Raw genomic sequence first — 23924 nt, forward strand, 5'->3', positions numbered from 1 at the left:
CATTGCAAACTGTGCTGGGCGTCTGGACTCCGAGAGCTGGCAAGGACAAAGCAAAAATCATAGACACAGCAGCTTTTCTGTACAGACACTGATAACCCAGAGGTGACTTTTCTTTCTCTTCCCCTTCTGACGTATCTTCTTCAGTCATTTAGTGTCGAGCTGAGCTGATACCAGATGATCATTCAATTTTGATGACTGAAGTAAAGGAGAAAATGATGCGAATGCATTTCCAAGGTGACTCAAGCTGAAGCAGGTCATTCCCTTGATTGGCCCGAGGAAAAAAAGCCAAATCATTTCCTTGAAGTTGAAATATTAGAGGGAGTCAGCCAGCAGTGAAGCAGCTACTGGGGAACTGCCCAAATCAGATGGCTACTGCCCTTCGTGCCCAGACCACATAGGAACGAGGCAGCACATGGTGAGGCATCCGTGGTGGTGCATCATCCGTATCCATCCTGGCGGTGAACCTGCAGTGCCGGGGCAGTCAGGAGGGGACCGATAACCCCAGCAGAAACCAACCCTTTACGCAAATAATTCAGAAATAATTCAGAAAATGCCACAACAGACCATTGGTGGGACATCATCTCACACGTGCTCCCTTTTTGCTTTCCCACTGGGTGTACCTGTGCTGGAGGATGGGTTTTCGTGCCATGCTATGTTGTGAAGCTCCCAACATCAACCACCGCCCCAGCCATGGGTTACTGGCACTGACCAATTTCACAGAGGAAAGGAAACAAGGACGGGCAGCTGAGTTAAGAGACCTTCTTACCAGCCGAGACTTGCTAGCAATTGGAAATAAGGGGAAAGGCAGGCAATGTGATACACAGAAATCTGCAGGTTTCAAGGAAGCAAGCCAACGCATCATTATTGGACCAGCAGATCCGTATGTGTAATCTAATCCAGGATCATTATTCACCTGGTTTTATTCTCAGTTTCCACACATCTCAAAGCACGTGTATCTGTGCAAAGCAAGCAACGAGCTGTTCTAGGAAAGCATCTGTAGGAGACATCAGAGGGCTGAGAAGCAGCAGCAGCAAGTAAAATAGTGGCTCAACTGCATCTTCCCCCCCGATTACAACTTTGTCCCAAAGGCACCATTTTAAAGCCCAGTTGTCGGCCACGACACAGCTGCTCTCCAATAGCCATGGCCGAGCCTTCAGGCTGCAGCAGCCCTGCTCTCTCCAGTGAGCCTCAACTGGGGTCGTGAATTGACTGAAGCACAGCTCAAATCCCATGACGGCCACAGGTCCGGGCACCAAACTGAGCGGGGACAACGTAGCAAGGGCTGAGCGAACCTGGGCTGGAGGAGTATGCTGGTGGTACGTCCAACACCCTGCTGTGGAGGCCAACACTGCTCCTGAAGGTAGGGCTGAAAAATTAAATGGGTTAGATGGGAGAATATCTGCTTGGGAAACAAGGGACTGCTGAGATCAGGAGACAAAAGGAGGAGAGCTAACAGCTGGCTCCTGGTGCATCATCCCTGGAAGAGTCTGGGAAGAACTTGTTTGCTCATTCCCTTTGACGATGCAAAGGGATGTTCGGTACCTTCCTTAGCTCATGAGTTCCACAAAAAGGTTACTTTCTTATTTGTTTTCCCCACTCTCTTCATCTTCTCCTAGGCTAGACCTTGGTTTTGCTTTGGAAATCAAGTCACAATATGCCAAAATTTCAAGCCTCTTTCCATGAGCCAGGTAGCCCGGTATCAGCAGGGTCTGGTACCAGCTCCGTGTGCTCATTAGCCACCAGCGTGCACCCTCCTGCAAGCTCACCCTCCTGCAAGCTCATCCTCCTTGGAAGGAGGGCCTGAGACATTCAGGAGATGACACAGTAACACCCACCCAGGCATGGATGGAGCAATGGGTGCCAAGCAAGGTCCAAGCATGTCCTTGTGTCTGACACATCCTCCTCGCCACCCATGAGATGTGGCAGTCCTGGCTCAGCAGCCCAGAGGTGCCTCCCCGTGCCAGACCACAAGATATGCTTACCAAAGATGAAATCAAACTATCACGTCTCCTCTTCGCCCTCGGTAAAACTGAAGCCACAGCCAAACATCTGAATATTTCACTTTCATGGCTTGAAATCTTAACTGTTCATATTGGGAGCACCACAACCGCCTTGGCTAAATACAAGGATTTTTTTCTCCATTCAGAAAACAGCCAGAAAAACATCTCCATGCCAAAACAAATCCTGCAACCAAATCTTTTCCTGCTTCACAAAGTTTCTTACCTAGTGCTTGAGCATAAGCAGCACCTTGGGAGGCCAGATCGTTTCCAGCAACTTTCCCCCAGAGAGGGCAGGATGGAAAGGCACGGGGAAGGAGGATTGGACCGAGATCAGCCCCAGAGGACTGCTGGCTCTAGATGTGGAAACATGCTGCGAGAAACACGTCATTCACATGGTGGAAAACCCACTAAATTAATCCCATGCATCCAAGCTGCTTTGAGACGAAGAGACAACAGTGTATGATGTCTACTCAGGAGCACTAGAATAGTAACAGCTTTAATTGGAATTTTTTTTTTTCCCCAAAAACTTTTTCTTTAAAAAAAGAAAAAAGAGGGAACATTAAACAGTAAGTACAATAACCAGTTACTGCACGAAGGGTGGTAATGCAAAGCCCAGATGGAGCTTTTGGAGGAGGGTCCGATGTTTAGCGGGCAGAAGGCATCCAAAGGACACACGAGGAGGGACTGGATTTCAGACTGAGGACAGGGACAAATTAATGCAGCAGTTACCCCACAGGCTCTGAAACGTGCCAGCCGTGCTCCTGCAGGTCTCAGGGAGGGTGCACACCGTCAATGAGCTGAGCACAGCATGTTTTAGGCTGCTGCTGAAATGTTAAGCTGGCTATATGGAGTACCTGAGGTAGTTAGAATAAACAAGGGGGAGGTAAAAAAAAAAAAAAAAAAAAAAAAGCTGCAATTATTCAGGGACATCCCTGAAACACAGGAGGCTCAAATTTCTGCCCTCACCTGCTGCTGACACCCTCAGGGGTCCCCAGTGCGGCTGTTCTGCAGAGGCCCAGACCCTGCGCAGGACCGACCCCTCCTATACAAGTGCCGCTTCGGAGAACAGCAAAAGCCAAGATTTGGGTAAAACCCCGGGAGAAAGCCTGCACATATGCTCTGGCAGGATGCATTCGTTATTGCAATGGAGATTTTTGCTCGTGCATGGAAAAACGTGCTCTTAGGGTGCCTTAGGGAAAGAGAAAGGGGACGCATAGTGGGCTCGGCTGCTGCCAGACCCTCTCTCTGTGCTAAGTTAAGTTGCATAGGAAACTCCTTAAAGCCCCTGAGGAGAAATTTAAGGTGCTATTTACTTCTTGTGGGTCCGGTCAGAGTGACTGTTTCTGGGGACATGATTTTGGGAAGAGGAGAGGAGACCAGTCCCTCCCAAGGCCACTGTGCTGGCACAATCTGCCAGATGCCTTTCCCATTCTTTGTTTTTCTTTTTTGTTTGGAGTAACCTGAAAGAAAATAATCTTTTAACAACTAACCTTTCTGCGGTAGCAGCATGTCACTATAGACTTTGCACTTAAAATAATCTTTCTGTGCAAAAATATTTCCCTCCCATGTAAAATATTTGAAAGCTGGGGAGCGGAAGGAGGAAGGGAGGTCATTCAAAAGACTCTGCTATAAAACAAATAGGGAAAAATACGGGCACTTGGTGCTACAAATATTTAGCTCGATGGCACCAGGTCTATAGCAAAGACTATTTACAAGTTAAACTGGACTTCAGGAGCCTTGAAGAGCCCCAGTCGAAACGCTCTGAAATCAATGACAATGAGCATTAAGTCACATAGCACATCAGGAGCATCTCCAGTGAGCTCAGATTTCAAATTAGGAGAAACATTTTCTCTCTTCCATCTTTTTTTTTTTTTTTTTTTTTTTTTGTGCGCGTGTAAAGGGATATATGGATGGCAACAATTCCCTCCCCTTTTCTGGCCTCTTCCCCAGAGGAGGAGCATCTGGAGAGGAGCAGCCCAAGCAGTTTGCTGCCATGGCAGGGTGAGCCACTCTCACCATCCTCCTGGTCTGTCTCCCAAGGAGGTCTCTGCTGAACCCCAAACCTCCAGCTTCTTCCAGAGATGTCCTACAGCACCCGGGCAGGACAAAGTGGAAGGGGCAGTGACCGCTTCTCCTGATAAAAAATGGTACCCGTGCATCTGAAAACAGGCAACGAGCATCTCCCTGTCCGCAAATGAGAAAATGCATGTTTGCAGAGACATGAAAATAAAAGAAAAATCAACCAAATGGCTCACAGGGCCTGTGAATAAAAAAAAAGCAGCTCCTTTTTTGGTATAAGATGCTTATTGGGCTGAGGACATTCCGAGTTCATACGGTGCTTTACAGTCACATCTGGTAGTCTGCCAAAGCCTGACCGTGGTGGTGGGGGAGGGCATTTACTGTGCTTCCTCTTAAAATATGTATTTACATAACTCACATTCGTCTCAAAAACGATAATTTAAAAGCAATTTCTACAACATAAAAAACAGCCACAGCTTCCCCCTAAAGTGGTTACAACCTTTACTGCTTATTACAAAAATTAGACTTTTATTTGTAAATGCCTAAAAAATGTGATCTCTTTTGTGATCCCTCCCCACCCCCTTGCCCCCTTTAAAGTTTTTTAGTAAGAAATAGTTTAACTGGTATCAATGCCGTATGAAAAGCCATCCCCCTCTGAATGCCTTCCCATCAAGGAGGGGTGTCTCCTGCTGATTTCCAGTCCTGGTGGAGAACTTGCAAACTTTGGCCTCTTAAAAGCCGGGGAAAGCAACCTCCACTTCTTTTTAAAGTCAACTGCTTAAAAGAAAGGGGAAAAAGCACAGAAAAAAAAAGCAGCAAGTGAGATGTGGACAAAAACATCGCCACAAGAGCTAGATGGCAAAATCCTCGTGGTCTTGCGGGCTGAAGGCAGCTGCCCGCAGCATGTCCAAGGAGTTGACGAGGATCAGGGTGCCGGTGAGATGCTTCCAGCGCTTGGTGATGGGGTTCTTCATCTTGTCCAGCCCGGTGTGCAGCTCCTGGATCACGTCACGGTAGCTGTCACCCATCTGGCTGCTCCAGGTGAGAAGGAAGTCGTATGCTGGCTTCCACATGGCCTGCAGCGATGGAGCAGAGGGAAGAGGAGATCAGAGCTGAGCTGGATGGCCAGTGAGCAAGTGATGCCATCCCTAACACACCCCCATCCCAGAACAAGCACGTTCCCAGGGAATAACACCCACAAATTTTCCCAGCACACCCAAATCCCTTTTATCCCCCAAAGGTGCTCCAGAAGAACATGCTCTTGGAGGTATCTGCAACCTAGGGGACCCATGGAAACCGAGACCCATCTGCTCTCACCTCGCTGTCCACCGCCCCCATCTTGTCCCGGTGCGGGGCCTCATAAGCATCCATCTGCTGCTTGGAGACCTTGGCGAGCTTCTCAGCGAGCTCCCTCCAGCGCTGGGACACCTCCACAGCTGTGGTCAGCAGCACGAAGTCCTGGATGAGCCGGACAACCAGCCCCTGGCAGTCCATTTTCAGCAGAGCCTGAGGGACAGTGGTGAAAATCAAACCAGAGAGTGAAGGCGGGCCGTAGATGGCAGGTGACCAGGGGACTGTACAAGGGAAGTCCCTCAAGAAGCCACCCCAAAAATCCTCCCACCCCCCTTCTGGTGACAGCTGGTGAAATTAGGCCACCAGGCTCGACAGAAGAGTAATCCCATTAATTGAACAATGTACCCTATCCCTGTTCAACAAGGCTTGCAGCCTGGGCTGGCCAATGCAGCCTTATTTTCTGGGCAACCCCTCAAGATGTTCAGGCGCCACCATAAGCAGTTTAAAGCATCCCAGGGCTGAGAAGAACAGATGCCTTTAATCAAGGAAACTAATCCAGTGTGGTCCGTGCAGCTTGCCTCCCCAAGTCCAGAGGAGCACTGTCCTTCAGCACAGATGGGTGGGTATGGGCCAGCCACAACATTTTGGGACGAGACCTAGACATCAGCCTCGGGAGATGGGCTGGGGTGAGACCCAAGCGAAGGGCCAGTTGGTAGCACTACAGGACCATTGCTTGGCTTGGGATGTTCTTGCTCTTCTCACCACCCCTCTGCCTTCCCATGCCAGATCAGAAAACACCTCCTTCTGCGTCATTTCTTGACCTAAAAGCTGAGATTTCTGCAAATGGTTTTGAAGAAGTGGGGAAGAGGAACTGCAGCAGTCACAATTTTCTAGCTAGTGATAACTTAGCCAGGAAAAAAAAAAATGACAGAGCAGCGTTAGCTCCTATCTTTAGGTACCAGATCACATTAACATCTGCTCAAAGTGGAAAGCAAGTTGCAACAGGGGAAAACCCACAATGCAGCCCAGGAAAGGAAGGGTTTAAGTGACAATTATCAGAGGATAGGATCTGACCGACAGAATAAACATCCCACTCACCAGGGCTCCCCCATCCTCTGCCAGAGCCCGTGGACCGCAACAGCCTCAGCAACAACCCCAGTTCCTGGACAAATCCCACCTCAAACTTCAAGTGGCTACAGAAAGGTGGTTTATATTATGAAATGGGCATCCCCTTTTTAAAACATGGAAACCAAGCAAACAGACCTCAGACTGCCTTGGGCGATAGTTTGCTGAGTACCCTCTTGTTTTCCTATGGCCAGATCCGGAGCTGTGGCACCAGCAGACTCAGGATGGTGGCTCCAGGATGGGTGAACACCAAGGGCTCAGCATTTCAACAGAAGGTCTCACTTCAATAAAGGCAAACCACAGCTCAGGGATGCAGGGGACAGCCCCCCCCGAGGGATGCTGAAAACCAGTGAGGTCCCAAGGAACCACACTGGCACACATGTCCCCATTGGGAACATCACCCACACCTTCACAACAGCACGGGGCTGGTTATTACAGAAACCGTGGATGTGGTAGTCCACACATGGCCAGAATCCTCCTGCTTTCTGCCGCCATGGGAGAAAGACATCCTCTCCTGGCACAGGAGGGTCTGGACAAACCCCAGCTGGTTTGGCTCTGAGGCAGAAGAAGGGTTAAATCCTTGCATAGGTGGCTTCACAGGCACAGTTGGGAGAAGATGGGAACATCTGAAACCACTCCAGCAATTTGCAAAGCAAATGCATGTTGATTTTTCCCTTATGTGTTTCCAGCTTAAAGCTGGGCTTGAACCTAATTACAGCTGCAGACCAGCATTTGTTTGTTCCTCAAGTGCTTACACTGGTTTCCTGTACTAGGAGAGAAGTAATAAACCCTCTTGTTAAGCAAGCAAGGAAAATACATTTAAAAGAGCATTACTTTTTCCTTTTAAAAAGGGCATTAAGAAGCATTTAGATCTCACACCTGTGCCATAACTGCCTCCTCTCCAGCAATGCTACCTTACCACCCCAGATTCATCACCCTCTCCTCTGCAGGCAGAGGATTCAGACGGTCCTAAGGAAGGGCAGATTTAGCATCCTCAAACCTGTGTTTCCAGGCGGCTTGGATTGCCTGCATGCAAACCCTGAAACAACCTGGTATTTAGCAAAGCAGGCTAAATGAGCCGCTTGTTGGAGGCTGAGTGGGTTCGAGGCAGCAGAGGAAGCCACTGGGAGCAAACTGCGCCGCTGGGGTTAAGGATACAGCTGCGGGAGATGGACTCTCCCATTCCTTCTGCTGCTCAATGTAAAAAAGAAAATGGCATCAAGTAAAGCAGCTGGGAGGCCATGTAACTAAGAACTGTACAATCGCTTGAAGCAACAGCTTTGGAAGAGACTGATTGCTCCCCGCAGCGCGTTAACTCTGAAACCTACTGACAGCCACAGAAACACCTACTTCCTGCACTTTGCCCCTGGTGATTTGAGCTGGGGAGGCTCAACATGCACACTATGGGCTGGGGAAAACGCGGGCAAGTGGGCAGAGGAGATTGGGACAGCACCAAAACCAGGTGGGGATGGGGTGCAAGAAGGACACACAGCCACTAAAGTCGGAGCCAAAGGGGGAATATTCGTGGTAACAGCGACGCACTTTTTTTGGCCTGGGCACAACTCGCTCCCTCTGTCACAGAAATACATGAAACCTGTGCGGGCATGGGGCTCTCCTGGAAGCCCTGACAGCTCATCCGGGATTATCAGGGCTCACAACAGATTTAATCCTCCGGCAGGCGCTTTTGGGATTACGCTACAATTTCTTTCCACCCTCCTCCCTTGCCCTGGACAAACCTCCCTGGATAACTGGCTACACCCACTGTGTCTCCATCCCTCGGTACCCAGTCATGCTCTCTGCCAAGGCATGACCTGGGCTGTGCCTTCCCAGTGCCCTCCAAAGCATTTATTAACCTCGGAGTGGCTCCAAGCCTGCTCCAGCAGACAAGCACACAGCAAAGGAGATGGTTTGATATTTAAATCCCAGTTCAAAGCAGCGCAGAAGCGCCTCTACTTAAAAGGCATCCAGAGGAGGCTGAATTTGCATCCCGGCTCTGAAATGCAGAATCCCATTTCCCATCCTCTAATGATGGAAATCAGCATCTGGAAGAAAGCAAGCCAAGCCCGAAGCAACAGGCAACCCCAAAGACCACCTGCAGACGCGCGGCCACCCCTGCCCGCGCCCATCACCGCAACCTTCATGGTCCACTCCCAACTCTGTGAGCCTCCAAGTCCTTCTCGCTCTCCCATGCACAAATACGCAGCCTCCCATGGTCCAGCCCTGACCCCCACATGCTCCGGAGGAGCCATCTGAACTGGGGCGGGTCTTGTTTCTTCCTCACCTTTGGCCAAACTAAAGGAGTAAAAACCTTTCTCCTTTGACCCAGAAGTGGAAAGCATCACCAAGTTCATGTGTGCCCACCAAGCGTGGTGCAAGACCCGCAAGGAAGCTGTTATGGAAACAGACTTTTTAAATTAATGATGTTTTTTTAAAATAGGATTTAAATCAGAAAGCACCCCAGGGGATCTAAGTGTTATCATGCATTACTCACCCCCTGAAACGTCTGTACAGTGTTTCGTGGGGGAAGCAGAGATGCGGTTACCATAAGCAGTAATATTTAGTGTCCCATTAACCACTGAGGGGATGTGTGCCAGGGCAGGGATGCAACCTGAGTGCAGCAGGCAGGGCAGGCAAGCGATGTGCCTGGGGCAGCACCATGCTGCAGCTCTCACCTGGCTCCCATGCTCACAGCCCTGGGACTTCCTCAAACATGGGGAGAAAGGTGTCATTTCAGGAGAAGTGATGCCAAGTGCCATCAGTCAAGTGCAATCACAGGCAGCTTTTTTTGCAAGAGCAAAATTGCACGGGAACAAGAGCACAGAGCCTGCAACTGCTGCACTGGGGATGGAAAGGCAGTAAAGATTTCCTGCCAACCCCAGAAAATAAACGTGGGTTGTCTTATACTGCCTGCGGAGCAAGGAGGCTGACAACACAACAGCTGAAAGGCATCGGTGGCATTTCTGCAGCTTTCTATTAATTGATAGGGGCGCAGGGCAAGACTTACAAGTGTTGCGCAGTGCAGCTTCCTTGCTGGAAGCTTGCAAGCGACTCCTGTGCTGCAAGCAACTTGGCTATGCAAGGACAAGCCATGTCCTACAGAAACATCCCCACCAACTTCAGCATGGTGCAGCATGGTTCCTTAGGGAAGCAATGTCCAGGATCTACACGTGTGGTGGGGATTTTTTCCCATGAAGGCAGAAAAAGGGCAGGAGTCTGGTTTTCCCCCGGACCCAAATTCAGCACAGGGACTACCATTAGCCAGCAGATTGCTTTGGGGTGGAGGAGCAAGAGGGGCCCAATGTGAGCACCCTTGGGCTGGCATGCTCCAGGTGTGCCAGCACAAGGTCCAAGCAGTGGACACCCTCCTCTGCAGGACATGAAGGACTGCTTGAGCCCACCAGCAGTATCTTTTGGTAGAAGAAAGACAGCGTGCAGATACCTGCAGTCAGAACAAACAACAGAAAACAATGGGGGGGGAAAAAAAAAAAACCATCATTGCATTCTGAACGATCTTTAGAAGTAGCCCAGAGAAGGAAAAGCTCATAGCTTCCACAGGTCTCTGCTGACATGCCCAGTGGCATTCCCAGAAGACCCATGTTTTTCTCAACAGCAGTGTCTGTTGGAAAGGATGATAAATGCTCTGTAAGAACACCACATTGAAAATCCAGAGAGAGAAATGCTCTGTCTCATCACAGGTCTAACCCCAGCTCCCAAGGACCAGGTATTGCAGTCACTGCATGGCCAGGTACCGGTGGCCCAGCTGCAATGAGGTCTTCTTGCATCTGTGCCCAGGTGTTTTTAGCAAGAGCATCTGGATGCTGCCTACTTTCAATGGGCAGAGAGGAGGGAGGGGAGAGGTAGATTTCTCTTTCTGATGTGATGACTAACTTCTGAGCAACATTCCCCTGGTTACCTTCACACCACTGCTAGTGCTAGATTAGAAAAATAGTAATTAAATGCAGATTACTTATTAACTAGTCATCACAACCAGGCTTTTCTGTGCTTGGCTGCTCATGCATGGCTCTGCCACTGCCATTTCGTGTACTCAACACTGAAGTCAGATAAGCCTGCTTACTGCCTCTCCCTTCACAGTCCCTTTGAGAGGAGACAACCAACTTTAAGATGAAACGGCCAGATCAGAGCTTAATCCAACTGATTCTTCTTGCCAGCAGACACCAGAAAGCAAGTCCATTTGTTACAAATAAAATCAGATTTAAACACAATAAAATACATTACTGCTCTGTTGTCATCCCCTGAAACATGTTTTTTAATTTATTTTTTTTTTTTAAAACAGGCTAAATCTAATTTCTCCATAAGCTAAGGAGGATTTGACAGCAGCAAGAGGTTTAGAAGAAGCATCATCTTCCACCAGGAAGGGAGCTCATCCTTTATCGACGGGCTCAGACTCACAAAGAATAGGAAACAGAGCCAACGCTCAGGATTAGCCTCCATTCAAACAAGGAAAATAAAACCTGCTCTGGGACTCTGCACTCCAGGCAATCCCTTGGGGAGCTGGATGTTTTCCTGCAGCTTACAGCCCTCCCCTTGAGTTAGCGGCTCCCTGAGTATCCAAAGAGCCTTATCTTTCCCTTTGTCTACCCACTGAGGTCTGACATGGATTTTCCAAGACCTACAGACTGTCTGGGACCCCTGGAGACAAAGGAAATAGATAAAAGGCACACTTACAGGTTTGCAAAGCAGTAAGGCAAACAGCACGAAGCCCTTGCAAGCATCCAGCAAGAGGAGAACAGATTTCATCCCATCATTCACCAAGGCTAATGATTAAAGGAGCAAACCCTCCCTTGGGGGAACCACGGGGCCAGACACCAGCCTTGGCTACCATGGTGGGTATTTTCCCTTCCTGGATGGCCCAAGAAAGAAGAGAGACAACCGCATATGATGGCCAGAAGAACCCCTCAACAGAAGCAGCATTGGTGGCATGACCTGGCACCTGAAAGTCAAAGCTAAAACATCGACCCACGGGCCACAAAGTGGTACCCAGGCACCGGGAACTCACTGGACAGTATTTCCATGAGTAACGAAAGGTTCCATACTCTTTGTAACACCTTACACCTCATACTCGGATCCTCAAATTTCTACCCTCTTATTAAAGGGAGTGGGAAATTAAATATTTCATTCAGCTCCAGTCCTCTTTACCCAGGCTGCCTATTCCTAATTTTGTTTTGCATGCTGCTGCCTGCGCCCATCATCATCAAGCGAAACTGTCGCTATTCCTTAATTCAGTTGGCATTTTAAACCACATGATTTGCCGTAACTCGGTTATCCTGCTTCTGCGGGAGAGCCTGTTAAGAGGCGAGAGCTGCAAATCTCTTCCAGACGTTTCGTTCTGTATTTTCTTTGGCTCACTTCCTGTGAAATGCTAGAAATGATCACGAAGATGATTTCTCGTAAGAGACTTCCTAATGGCATCCTAGAAATACTTGCAAGCAGCACTTCCCCAAATGCCTTTCAGGACAGAAGCAAGCTGGTCATTTCAATTCGCAAACGCAATCCACAGTTGGACGTAAAGCATCCCAGCTCAGAGGTGCCCTTGGTTTAGCTGCCACTCAAAGAGAGATGAGGCAGACATAACACGACATTATTACAGAGGAATCTGAGGTTGTTTCATGAAGGTAAAGGTGTAGCATCATTCTTCACAGCAGCTGTAAAAACCCCTCTCTGGCATGCTTTGACACACCTAGTGATGCAAAAGTATGTGACCTGAGAGGTGGCTCGCCTACCCCACTCTGTATAGGAAAAGCTTTTGTGTTTCTTGTCTTTCTTCCAGTTTTCCATCAGTATTGCCTTCAACGATGCACGCTTTGACACTGGGGTTGAGATGACCAGCAGCTCTCAGGTAATTCCTCGAAGTGTGCATCATTGAAGGTTGAAATGTAAATAAATACCCAGCAGCAGGGACCAGTTGAGTGCCATGAACACTGCACCAAAATCACCTTGATTTTGAGGGGCTTCAGATTAGCTACCTTCCAAAGCAAGCCTGTTGGCTGCCCTCACACAACATGTACCTACCATATTTCACCCAGTGCATCCCTCATTTATACCCATGATCCCATTAAACCAGGAGCCCTTCGATGAGTCCAACCGCAGGGCTGAACCTCCACCTGGCTGTGCCAAGCAGCCTGCAGAAGATGGACATTAACCCTAACCTTCTACAGACTGAATTAGGAAACTTCCACCTCCCGTTCACCCTAATCACTCTGCACAGCAGGGAATTAAGATCCCCCCCCTTGTCAGACCTCAGACTCACCGTCATCAGCTCCTTCTGGAAAGATTTCCTCTCCTTGTTCTCGGTGTTGTTGCAGTCTTCCTTCAGCTTCTCCAAGACGGAGGCCACTCGCTCCGGCTCGCTGTCCAACTCCGCTCGGCAGAAAAACGTGAGCGGCAAGTTCAAATACCCCAGCGCATCGGCAAAGGACCGCCAGCTGCTGAGGTTCTCCATGAGCAGAGTCCTCACGGAGGCATAGATGTAGGTCAGGAACTTGCAGGGTCTCAGGATCTGCTCGAGCAACAGGCTGGTGGTGAGATCTGGCCCAGAGAAGTAGCTGGGCTTGACTTTCCCAACCACCAGCACGTTTTTGGTGTGCACAAGGCCTATTTTTCCCTGGTAGTAGCCAATATACCACTCCTTGGTCCACAGCTGCCCTTTCAACCTGATCTTCTCCTCACTGAGGAGGGCTATGACGTCTCCTTTCTTGTACTCCAGCAAATAGTGGTTCTTGCTTTGCCGCACCACTGTCTTCAGCAGCTTGCCGTACTTCAAGCTCAACACCGGCCGGTCCTGAAAGACTGGATACTTGGCGATGGCAGCCAGAGGTGAAAGGATGATCTTTCCGACCTCGTTCTTCTTGAGGAACCGCCTCTGCCCCGTCAGTTTGATGGCACTTTTTGGAGGCGGCTGCGGTGTCTGGACGCAGAATTGGGTCAAAATGGCATCCTTGTCATCCTTGACCTGTACCCTTAGCGTGAAGTCTGAGAGCTCGTTGGGGTCGTGGGATGCAATGGGGAAGATAAGGCGGCTGACCTTGCCCAGCTTCATCTGGAAGCCCCGCACAATTTTGGCTTGCTCGCTAGCTTTCACCTCATAGTTGGTCATGTTGGAGAACATACAGAGCTTGAGGTCCTGAGGCCGTGACAGAGCAAACTGATGCTTACCCCAGAGCTGGAGGGCAACAGGAGCCGGGCTGTGGGACTGTCTTGTGACCTCGTTCACCAGGAGAGTCTTGGGAGCGCATTCGTGCCCAAAAATGGCCACAACCGTTTTAAAGGAAGGGTGAATGTGTTTTGGGCCGTAGACGCCAACTGTGATCCTCTTGCTGATGTAATCCCAAACAGTGTAAGGGTAGAGGATGTTCTGCCCCTGGGCTACGGCCGCGATGTACATGCAAGGCTCCAGGTTCTCCAGCTGCACCTGGATCGTATCTCCATACGAATAGCTCAGCTGCATCGGCGTGTACGGCCCTTCTTTCATGTCACTCCGCAGGCACTGCAGTCCTACCAAACTCTTGCTCATTATGTCATTCTTGACCTCTGCCGACACCTTCATCTCCAGAATGATGAAGGTTTTCACCTCCATGTTGCTGAGTTTGATCTGCAGGACTGGGCTGATGGTGCTGCACTTGTCACTGTTCAGCTCCAGTGGCGGATCCAGCATTGCTTTCATGGAGATCTGCTGCGTTTCCCCAGGGCACACGTGACCTTCTGGCACATGGATGCTGATGTTGGTATCTGGAAGCTGGACGGCTCCACCAGAGCTATCCAGCTTGCAGACAATGTTGGTCTCCACCGGTTGTGTCTGACCCCAGCCAGGATTTTGACCAAGCAAATCCAAGTCATGGCAAGACCGAGCCAGCTTCCTGTGGTTCAGCCACGCCGTCCTAAAATCTTCCCGGCTCTGGAACTGCTCAGGGGTGGGAGACTTCAAACCGCTGAAGAAACCCGACGATGCCGGAGCATCTGACTTAGCTTGAAGAACAGACAGTTCAGACAAACTGTAGGAGCGTTTACTTCTGAAGAAGGGATTGTCCCTTTTCACAGGCTGTTCCAGATCCAGCCTGTTTGTGGATGGAAACTCATCAAAAATGTTACCTAGGCTGCTATTAGCGGCCGAACTGGAAAGAGCTGAAGTAGGAGCCCCCGTGTCAAAGAGCAGCAAGTCAACAGTGATGTTGGAGTTGGACTCTTTGTCCAAGCTGGGCACTGTTTGCAAATTCCCATTCAGAAACGGGTTCGTCTGGACTCCGTTCAAGAATGGGTTGTTATTGTAGGGTTTCGCAGAGTTTCTCTTCACGTCAGTCCATTCTCCAAGCAGGTCTAACTCCTTGACCCCCTCATCAGGGCTCTCCAGTAGATTATCTATCATCCCACTGTCCGTTAAGGAAGAGTTGCGGTAGTTTACAGGCTGGACGTAGGAGGAAGGGATGTAACCCATTTCCGTGGTGTTGTGAGCGTACCACCACTCACCTCCTGATGTGTCTAAGACATAAAGGTGGTCCCCCTTGGAGAACTTCAAAGTGGTGAAATTAGTCGGACAGTAATCTTTGATTGCTATTACTTCCTTCGCATTTCCAAAGGACGTGGGATTGTCAACCAGCAAGGCACTAGGAGAAGGCACTGCAAAGCCAAGAAGAAAAACAGCACTGTAAGCAATCCACAAGAACGTCACAAATTTTTATTTCAGGTAAGCAATCTGTGCTACTTTAAGCGGTGAAATAAGGTAGTTTTAAAGCCTCTCAAACCTACAGGTTATTCCCCCCCCAAAAAAAAAATTTTTAAACAAAACTTCTCCCTCCACTACATCTGGTACATCCACGTTCCCCTTCCCCAAAGGGCTCATGAACTAAAACGATGGGCATAAACACAGCTGGGAAGAGCAGCAGGAGCCCACTTGTTATCCTTCCAATGCAGTCAAGTAGCAATAAGCCTTGCCCTCAATGTAGGGCCCCATGCAGCTGCTCCTGCATGAGACGTCAGTGTCCCACAGCCTCACTAAACTCCCTGATGAACGATGCACAAGAAGATGTTTTGGAGGGAGGTTTGAGGAAGTGGGAGTCGCTTCTTATCAGCTCTCCTTTTCACCTGGCATGTTGGGATCTAAGCTCCTACAGGCACATGCCAGAATGACAGGCATCCCCTTAAATGTTCACATTTAAAATAACAGAAGTTAATTAGGGGGGGTTCTCAATGATTGCTACATGGGAAGAGCCATTATCCTACCAATTTGCTCAGTGGTATCTCAAGGTCTTTGGCCTCCAGCTCTTTCACATTGCCACTGCACTCTCCATGCAAATAGTTATCTGTGCTGCTGCAGGTTAACATGTAATGTCCGCAGGCTAAAAGTGCTCTTGCTCTGCCGTAACCCATCTCCTGCACATGTGAAACATCTCACATTCCAGTGCAAGAAACAACTAAGGGTACCCACTAAGGGCATGTCATATTGCTACTTTTTCACATCACACCAGCCAAAAAAAATCAGCATCTCATCTCTCTTACATAGCACCTGTATTTCGAAGCTCCTCAACAAAATTTAACTCAATTTCTGAAGAAGGTCGTGTAGTTTGAACCCTCAGAAAGAAGCACAGCATCAGCCTCATGCAGTGCTGTCACGGTCCTAGCAGCATCTCCAATCTCCCTTTCAGTAGCACCAGCTGAAAGTCAATTTGCCAGGGGATCCCAATTACAAGCAGAACAGCTGGGTCAAGCCTACAGAAGCTCACACTGCCACCATATTTATTGCTTTTGTTCTCACTTTTAGGACCTACTTCTGTAAAAAGCACTAGAAATAAGCTGCAGATGATGCTACATCAGTGTTCAAGTGTGTGTTATCTTGCTAGACAGACCTAAGAAAACAAGGAGAGCTGGATTTTCACCAATACGGGGGTGTAAGTGAACTGGGACAGCACCTGCTTCAATAGGCTTGAGAGCTCTCTGGAGGGAAAAGAGTGATTTAAGAAACACAGGAAGCCCCTAAAACCCGGAGACGAAGGGATGGCAGATGAGACTGCGCATCCCTGCAGTCACTAGCTGCAGGCTGGCAGGACTTCTCAGACACAGAAAGTACAAGGCAAGGGAAGACACAGACAAGCAAAGAAAAATCTTTAAATATACTCTAGGGATCAAAATATTAAGGAGAGAAGTGTTTGCACACATCTGAAACACATCATTGTTAATCCACCTCCTCCGCCAGCAGGTAGGGAAAGTCGTGAGGACATTTATTCAGTGTAAAACTATATATAAACTCCGTATTGAAACTATTTTACCACCCTAGTAGGAAGCTGCTGTTAACCCAGTGCTGCAGCCCGAGCCATCTGCAGGACAGGGCATTTTTGGTCTCCCCATCCCTTCGGGTCAGATGGGTGAGTGGCCGTCCCCATGTCCCCCTCAGCTGTGCACACAGCCAGCACGGCGGCAGGGTTAATACAGATGTGCTGAAACCAGCAGACCCCTTGGAGAACATGAGTAATTCCTATTTTTTCATTTAAAACAATCTAATGTGCAGCGAGAGCATTTGATGTTTGGGTCTCTTCTTGCTACGCCTGCAAAAGCAATCGCTTTTATGCATGCTTATTTTTAAAGGCCCTCGACACATGCTAAGTTCCACCTGGAGTTATTCTTTGGGATCCATTTCTGCTGCGGGAACAGTAATTTCCCTTTCACCTGAATGCAGCTTTTATGCTGGGTAAGGTAAATACAGCTGAAGGAAAAGCAATAAAGGGAAGAAAAAGGATTATTCAAGCAACACGCAAGCTCACAGCTCCAGGGAAGGGGAAAACAAACCCTTGCAACTGCCTTGTTGCTGTCACCTCTCCTGGTTGCTCGATCTCTTGGTGTCAGGTCCATGCCCGTCCTTGCACCTGTGGATGCAGTTGTCAGCACTTGCTGCTCTTCCCCATCAGCTGCTATCTGCTAATTATTAACCAAACCCCCTCCCAGACCCCAGGGGTGAGAGGATGCACCCAAATTGAGGAGGGGGCATTGTCCCCACCCGTCCCTCCACACCTTTGACATCGCAGAGGCTGGTCTCGGCAAAGCCCTCGCCGAGGTCGATGAGCGTCCCCTCCGACTTGCACCGCGGCAGGCCGCCTGAGTTGGCCGCCCGGATCCTCTGCGCCGCCATCTCTGGCCCGCCGACCCCGCCAGTCCCAGGGTGGCACTAGGAGGCCATGACCTCTCCACGAGCGAAGCTGGCTATGGGGACCCTGGTGTCACCTTGGGGAACCAGCCTGGGGAAGAGAAACGAACCCCAGCACGTTAGCAAAGGCTCCAGGTCCCACCATGCCACCCACGCGCCGACGATGCTCACCCCAGGCACACGCCGACCCTGTGGTGCCGATACAGGAGAACATCCTCATGTTCTCCGTAAAGCATTATGAAAGACAACCTGGGTGCTCCTAATAAGCACAGCACTGCCTACAAATCACCAAGGGCTTTGGGTAGCGAGGACAGCCTGGTCTTGCACGATGCTACTGCTGGCCACAACCCCGTATGAAGCAGCCCTCTTGCCTTTAAGATTTATTTGGGGATACATTGCTCCCAGGCTCATAAATTGGCCCTTCTCCCCATTTCTTAAGGGCTTTCAGGGCATTTGCACGTTGCTGTAATACATATTTATAAAACCATCAAGCACTCAGATGCTGTAGGAGCCCAGGGCAGTGGTTAGTGAGCGTGGAGGGCCCACGGGACCAGGTTTTTGCATGTTCAACCACATCATTGCTGCCTCCTGCCACAGCACCAGGATGTCCTGGGATGGAGACTGGGCAGAGAAACACCCCTTCTTGCACTGACTGCCCAGCTTCACTCAAGCTGCTGCGAGGAGCCAGTACAGGGATGACAACAGGGGGGAGACAAGTTTCCAAAAGGAAAAAGAAAAATAAAGGGGTTTTTCCTCCTTTTTTTCCAGAAACACTTGCAAAAGCGCTTCCAGAAACCCTTGTGGAAGAGCAGCTGCATCAGCGAGCCAGAGCCAAGAGGAAAATTAACCCACCTCCTGCTGCCTGCAGAACATGCTGGCACTTCAACCACCAGCATAGTGCCTGATGCAAGCACTGGTAAGACCTCCTCTGGTGTCACCCATGTCCTCTGGAGCTCGGAGAGTGGCCAGAAAGGCCTGGTGCCTCTCTGCTAGCTGAAGCAGCAGAGCCTGAGCCATGCTTTGCCCCTTCAGGTTTGCACCACAGAGTAGGTAGGTGGTCCAACATACCTGGCACCATCCCAGTAAATCCTGCCATGCAGCATCCCTACATCCTGCTCCCTACACACCTGCCACAAAACTCCAGCCAGGCTACAAAGTGCCAACAGCTCTTAAAAATAAAGCCCTGTGCAATTAAAAGTTATATCCAAATCCCCTGCTTGAGTTCAGCAACCCAAAGGGTTTTTCATCCAGTCCTAGTACTGTTTTTCCCTTCTCCCCCTCCCATGCAATTTTTTTTCCTTCCTCTGCTTGAAAATCAGATCAAGCAGAAAATAACCCCCAAACCCAAATTCCTTAGGTGGGAATGCAGAGCTGATGGAAACGTGAAGACAAGTGCCGATTGCTTTGGCTGCAGCTGGCTGTTATTAAACCAGCGTGTCTCTCTCCACTGGCAGGGCGAGGAAGAGCAGCAAGCCCTGAAGGATTCGGTGCCCTTTTCTGGAATGCAGTAAGAGGAAATTTGCAGGGGAGAGCCTGAGCAGGAGATACTCCAGCCTGCTTGAAATGCTTCCCAAGCCATCCCCCGGGCCGGTATGCCGGGAATGTAGTTAGCTGGAAGGGATGCACCAGGCTCCAGCCAGAAAAGGGAAGGGAGAACTTGTGTGCACACACTTTTCCCTTTGAGAAGTGCATTGTTTTGAGCCCTGCTGGGAGCACTCCAAGGGGAGAGGGCTTGGCAGGCATTAAATACAGAGAAACCAGGCTTTGAATCAAGACTGTGCTTATCAGAGCCTGGCCAGGTAAGACAGGGGACTTGGAGCTGCCATCAGCAGCAAGAAAAAGCAATAAGTGGTCAGTGGGAAGCCGGGGAACGGAGGAAAGATGCTCTTGTTAGCTGGCACTGTTCACCATCTATCCAGCTCACCCCTTTGCAAAACACCACCACGGTGGGCAGAATGTTGTTTCTCATTAATACAAGGCACTGTTTGGATTGCACACTTTCCAGCTGGCATGCAAGACCCTAAACACTTACTGCTTCCCCCTAAAGCGACCCTGCAGACACTAGGTAGGCTGTTGTAGGGTTTTTTTTCTTCCTAGCTGGAGGGTTCAAGCCCTCCACAGCTACAGAGGCACAAAATCCAGCACGAGGTACGCAGCGTCATCGCAGAAATAGCTCAAGTGGCAAAGTTTTCACCAATTTTAGCAATGCACACAATCCTGTTAAAAAACAAGAAACACTTTGACAGCCCAAAGGTCACCCTTGCTTGGTGAGCACTGCACGAAGCAAGAAAGAAACCAGCAACAGGTAGGTCATTTTACTGTGAATCAAAGTGCAAATCATGAATATATTTTTAAACACCTGCCTGGTAGTCCAGTGCCAAATAATTTTTTATATCAATCATTACAGCTGTGCACTGACAACTCTCACTGACGTATCCACACGCCTCTCAGTGCCTGGCATTTGCAGGGATGCTCTCCCTTCCTGTATTTATGTAACTATATAGGAACATTTATGCTAAAGGTCTGGACAGATGTGGTTGTGTGGAGAAACAGCTCGAAAAATCCCCCCTACATGCACCCTGTGGTCTCAAAAGGCAGCAAGAATGTACATCAAAATGAGTGATTATGAAGGGGTATTTCCTCTCCCGAAAGCAGCATCTTGGCTGCATCTCAGTCCACTATGGATGTAGCAACACTCTCACACACACATGAAAGGATGGGGGTGCATGCCCCCCACAGCTGGACTTGGTGAGGCAGCTGTGTTTTGGAGCTGACTGTCCCAGGGGACAGACCCGAGACGTTTCTGAATGCAGAGGCAGGACAGATAACCAGCAAGCCTTCAAACTCGGGCTACATGAGAATAAAAGGGGACAGTCGGGAACAGGGTGGGGGGAAAACAAGGGTGGACGGGGCAAGTTTTGTTTAGAAATCACTTCTGTAGCCATGGCTGAGACAATGGTCTGCTAACTCCTCTGAAAGCACTTTAAATATAGACTAGGATTAAATATAGACTAGGAAAAACCCAGCCCCATCTGTTTACCCAAAGCCATAAACAGCATCCGAAATGAATGGGGGTGGGGGGAAGGAAACTGGTGAACAACCAGAGCTTGCCCCGCACAAGCAAGGAAGGCAACAGCATCTCGTCGTGCAACCAGCTCAAAGGCACCCGCACCTGCTTTTCACACCATATTTCTCCTCCCAAGACAGAAAGGCAATGCTGCAGGGTAAAATTCAACCATGCAAGCCAGGAGGACCTGCTGCGTGCTTCCCCCACCCCAAGTAATCCAACAGGCAGCTTTGCAGGCAGCATGCAGGCAGCAGCTGCTGGGGTTGGGGCTCCACAGTGGTTACACCCCACGGTACCAGCTGTGCCACTATTCTTTCCAAAATCCTAAATGGGCTTTACTGAGGGTTGGGCAAAGCTTTAGGGAAGCCCCGACGAGCACGTTCCCACAGCTGCTGGCTGGCATCCTGCAAATCCTCACCAGCTTTCTGGGGCATGGAAGCGCCAGGGATGGTGCCGGCCTCGGACCAGCATGGTGGGGGGCTGCAGGGTTTATCTCCGGATACCCCTTGCTCCTACCCTGGCATCACGTGGGGATGACACAGCGGCTGTATCACCTCCCCGCCCCATCTGCTGGGCTTCTGCTCCCTGGGGGACATCACGGGATGCCCATCCTGTGAGTCACCCATCAGGGGAACAGCAGAACTGTCTTCAACAGGGACTTGCAGAGCATGGATTTAACTTTGCATTAGCTGGGGCTATCAATAAGGTTTTTGGGGAGGGACAGATGGGACATGCAGACAGCCCTAGCCATGCTCCTCTCTGCAGAGAGGCTGGCTACTTCTCAAGGCGTGGAAGTGTTGCTGTGAGCACTCTGGGGAGCAGCGAGCAGGATCTCCAGGGTCTTGAGTAAGTGCCCTACCTACTCCTGGATCTCCTCTCCACCAGGCACGAAGCAGCAGCAGGTTTGGGGAAGGTCTAGGGCTGATGACTGTGTAGCACCTATTAAAAAAACCTATTGAAACCTATTAAAAAAACCCCAAAGGTCTTTTTCCTGCAGTGTTTGAATGCACGGCGTTCAGCTTAGTTCTAACAGCAGCATTTCCCAGCATGCAGTGACACATAAAAGGTTAAAAATAACTTCTGCAAACTCTCTGGGATGGCTTAGCCCGGAAATCCAACCGCAGGCTTTCCCAGCTCGGCCCCGCAGACCCAGGGGAGCCCTCCGAGACCCCCCAGCACAGGCTCCACGGTGGTACAGCAGGGCCGGCAGCAGAGCCCTGTCCCCCCCAGCGCTCCCAGCTCCATCTATCATGCCAAGCTGGTCCTGATGGGATTACAGTACAGACTCACCTCTGCCTGGACACTGAGCTATAAATCAAAGATGTAGCACGGGCATCTGGCCATGCTGAACGGGGTTAGCGGAAAAAAGCAATCCCATGAAAAATACTCACTGGCAGCGTAAGCCCCACATCTGTGAGCAAAGAAATGCAGTAAGAACATGGGAGTACCTAAAAGTGCAAACCCCGAGGACGGGAAGCAGGATCTGCTGCTGGCCAAGGGGAGGTCTTCTCCAACAAGCACTGACTGCAGCCCACGTAGGTGGGAGAGGACCCCTCCAAAAGCCTCAGTGATGGAAAACCCCTGACTGCCAAGAATTTGGGCTGATAAGACCCGGGAAGACTGGCAGGGCCGGGCGGTACCAAGCACCATCGGGGCTGGAGATGGAGCCAGATCCTTCCATGCGCAGCCAAAGGAAGGGCAGTACACAGTACCTGCCGCCAACAAAGGGAGGTGGGGAGGACCGATGCACATGCCTGCCCGCCCTGGGAGTTCAGCCAAGCCAGGGAGCTACAGGGTCCATCCCACCGCAGCCCACGCATGCGCATGGGAAACATCAGAAACAGGAGCCACCATGACACAAGACGGGTCAACCTTGCACTAACTACCATAAATGCATGCCTGTTCTCCCCGTGTAACACATAAAAAGCCTGTCAAGCCCTAAGCCCATGGTGTAAGTTCAGGGGAAATCTTCCACCTACCCTTAGCCACAAACTGAAAGGTGGGAAGAGAAGAAAGAGCTTCTAATCAATCACTCGGCGTCCTCTTCCCACGCCAAAGCCAAGACCAACTCCAGGCACTTGTTGCTAATGGCTTTTAATTTGCCTAACATAGAAGTGTTTTTGAAGGTTTCTTTTAAAAACAGTCAGCTTTGCTTAAATGCAAGTGAATTTAACTCTTTGTAGCTAGAAATTCATTTCCCAGAGCCACAGCACTACTCACAGAGCACATTCATCCCACACAATGAATTTACTGAAAACATTGCTTTTATCACAGTCACAAAACCTTAAGTAACTCAAGACCATACAAGCAGTCACAGAAGGGACTCCTCCTGGAAACCCAGGGGACATGCACAGGGGACACCCCAGCCCTGAAGGAGCTGATGACTGCCTGCCCAGGGAGTCCCAGCAGACGTGCCTGGGAGCACCAACACAAACCAGATTCTGTCACTGCAATTGCTCAACGCACTTCCACCCAGCAGAAAATGATCTGACCATCTAGAGATCTGCCTGCTTTTTCCACACATTAACAGATCCTCCAGCACGTACCAGGAGGTGAAAAACACAACATCCTCTAAACTGGTAATGTCAGCATGGACCCAGCCAGGCCCTCTGCAGCCTCCTACAAGACTGGGACAGCTTTTGAAACTGCTGGCGTGGCAAGATGGAGAGATGGATGCTCTTGCAGCTCATCTCTGAGGTCAATCCCAGAAGGACGGGTTCGTGGCTGACTCCCCACCTTCCATGAGTGGCCGTGTAGCGTATCCATTATGTGCTGCAAGCAATCATGAAGGCAGCATGGCCCAAGGTCCTCTCAGGGCACATGCAGCACTGGGAAAGACTACATTGACTTGTGCAACCCCATCACTTACCCCCACCAAGTGACCTCCTGCCTGGCATCTGCCCCATCCACTGGTCTGCCCAGTCAAACCACTGCAGGACACCATGGAGACACCCTGAAGCACAGTGAGGTATCTTCTGGCCACGGGATGCCTCCGCGGGTCTCCAAACATCTGGTGGTAGCCGAGTGCCAGCAGAGAACAATGGGTTTTGGTTAAGAGGGAGAATGGGATGATTCCTCCTCCCTCTCTTTTGTCTTGGAGACAATGCATCTCGCTCCCCATGATCCTGACCTCTTCCGTAAGGCAGTTTGAGCCTTGCTGGTGAAGACGGATGGGGAAGAGCTGGCTGTTGTTGTTTTTTTTTTTCCTCCAGAAGCCTGGCCCAAGCATTTTGCATATTTGATGCCAGCAATGCCGCATACCCTAGTGATT

General features: G+C 50.0%; 1 protein-coding gene across 1 annotated transcript in view; it reads right to left on the minus strand.

Annotated features, from left to right (window-relative positions):
- Positions 1–2468: 2468 nt before the first annotated feature.
- Positions 2469–23924, minus strand: part of SH3BP4 (SH3 domain binding protein 4) — a 38736-nt gene continuing 17280 nt past the window's right edge. The window contains exons 2-5 of the mRNA XM_076342026.1: positions 17454–17677; positions 12706–15068; positions 5337–5525; positions 2469–5095 (exon numbers count right to left, since the gene is read on the minus strand). Of these exons, the coding sequence (XP_076198141.1) occupies positions 4871–5095; positions 5337–5525; positions 12706–15068; positions 17454–17571 (2895 nt within the window). The 5' untranslated portion in view covers positions 17572–17677 and the 3' untranslated portion in view covers positions 2469–4870. The remainder of the gene's footprint in view (positions 5096–5336; positions 5526–12705; positions 15069–17453; positions 17678–23924) is intronic.

This window comes from Aptenodytes patagonicus, chromosome 6 (assembly GCF_965638725.1).
Source record: "Aptenodytes patagonicus chromosome 6, bAptPat1.pri.cur, whole genome shotgun sequence".
NCBI classification, from domain to species: domain Eukaryota; kingdom Metazoa; phylum Chordata; class Aves; order Sphenisciformes; family Spheniscidae; genus Aptenodytes; species Aptenodytes patagonicus.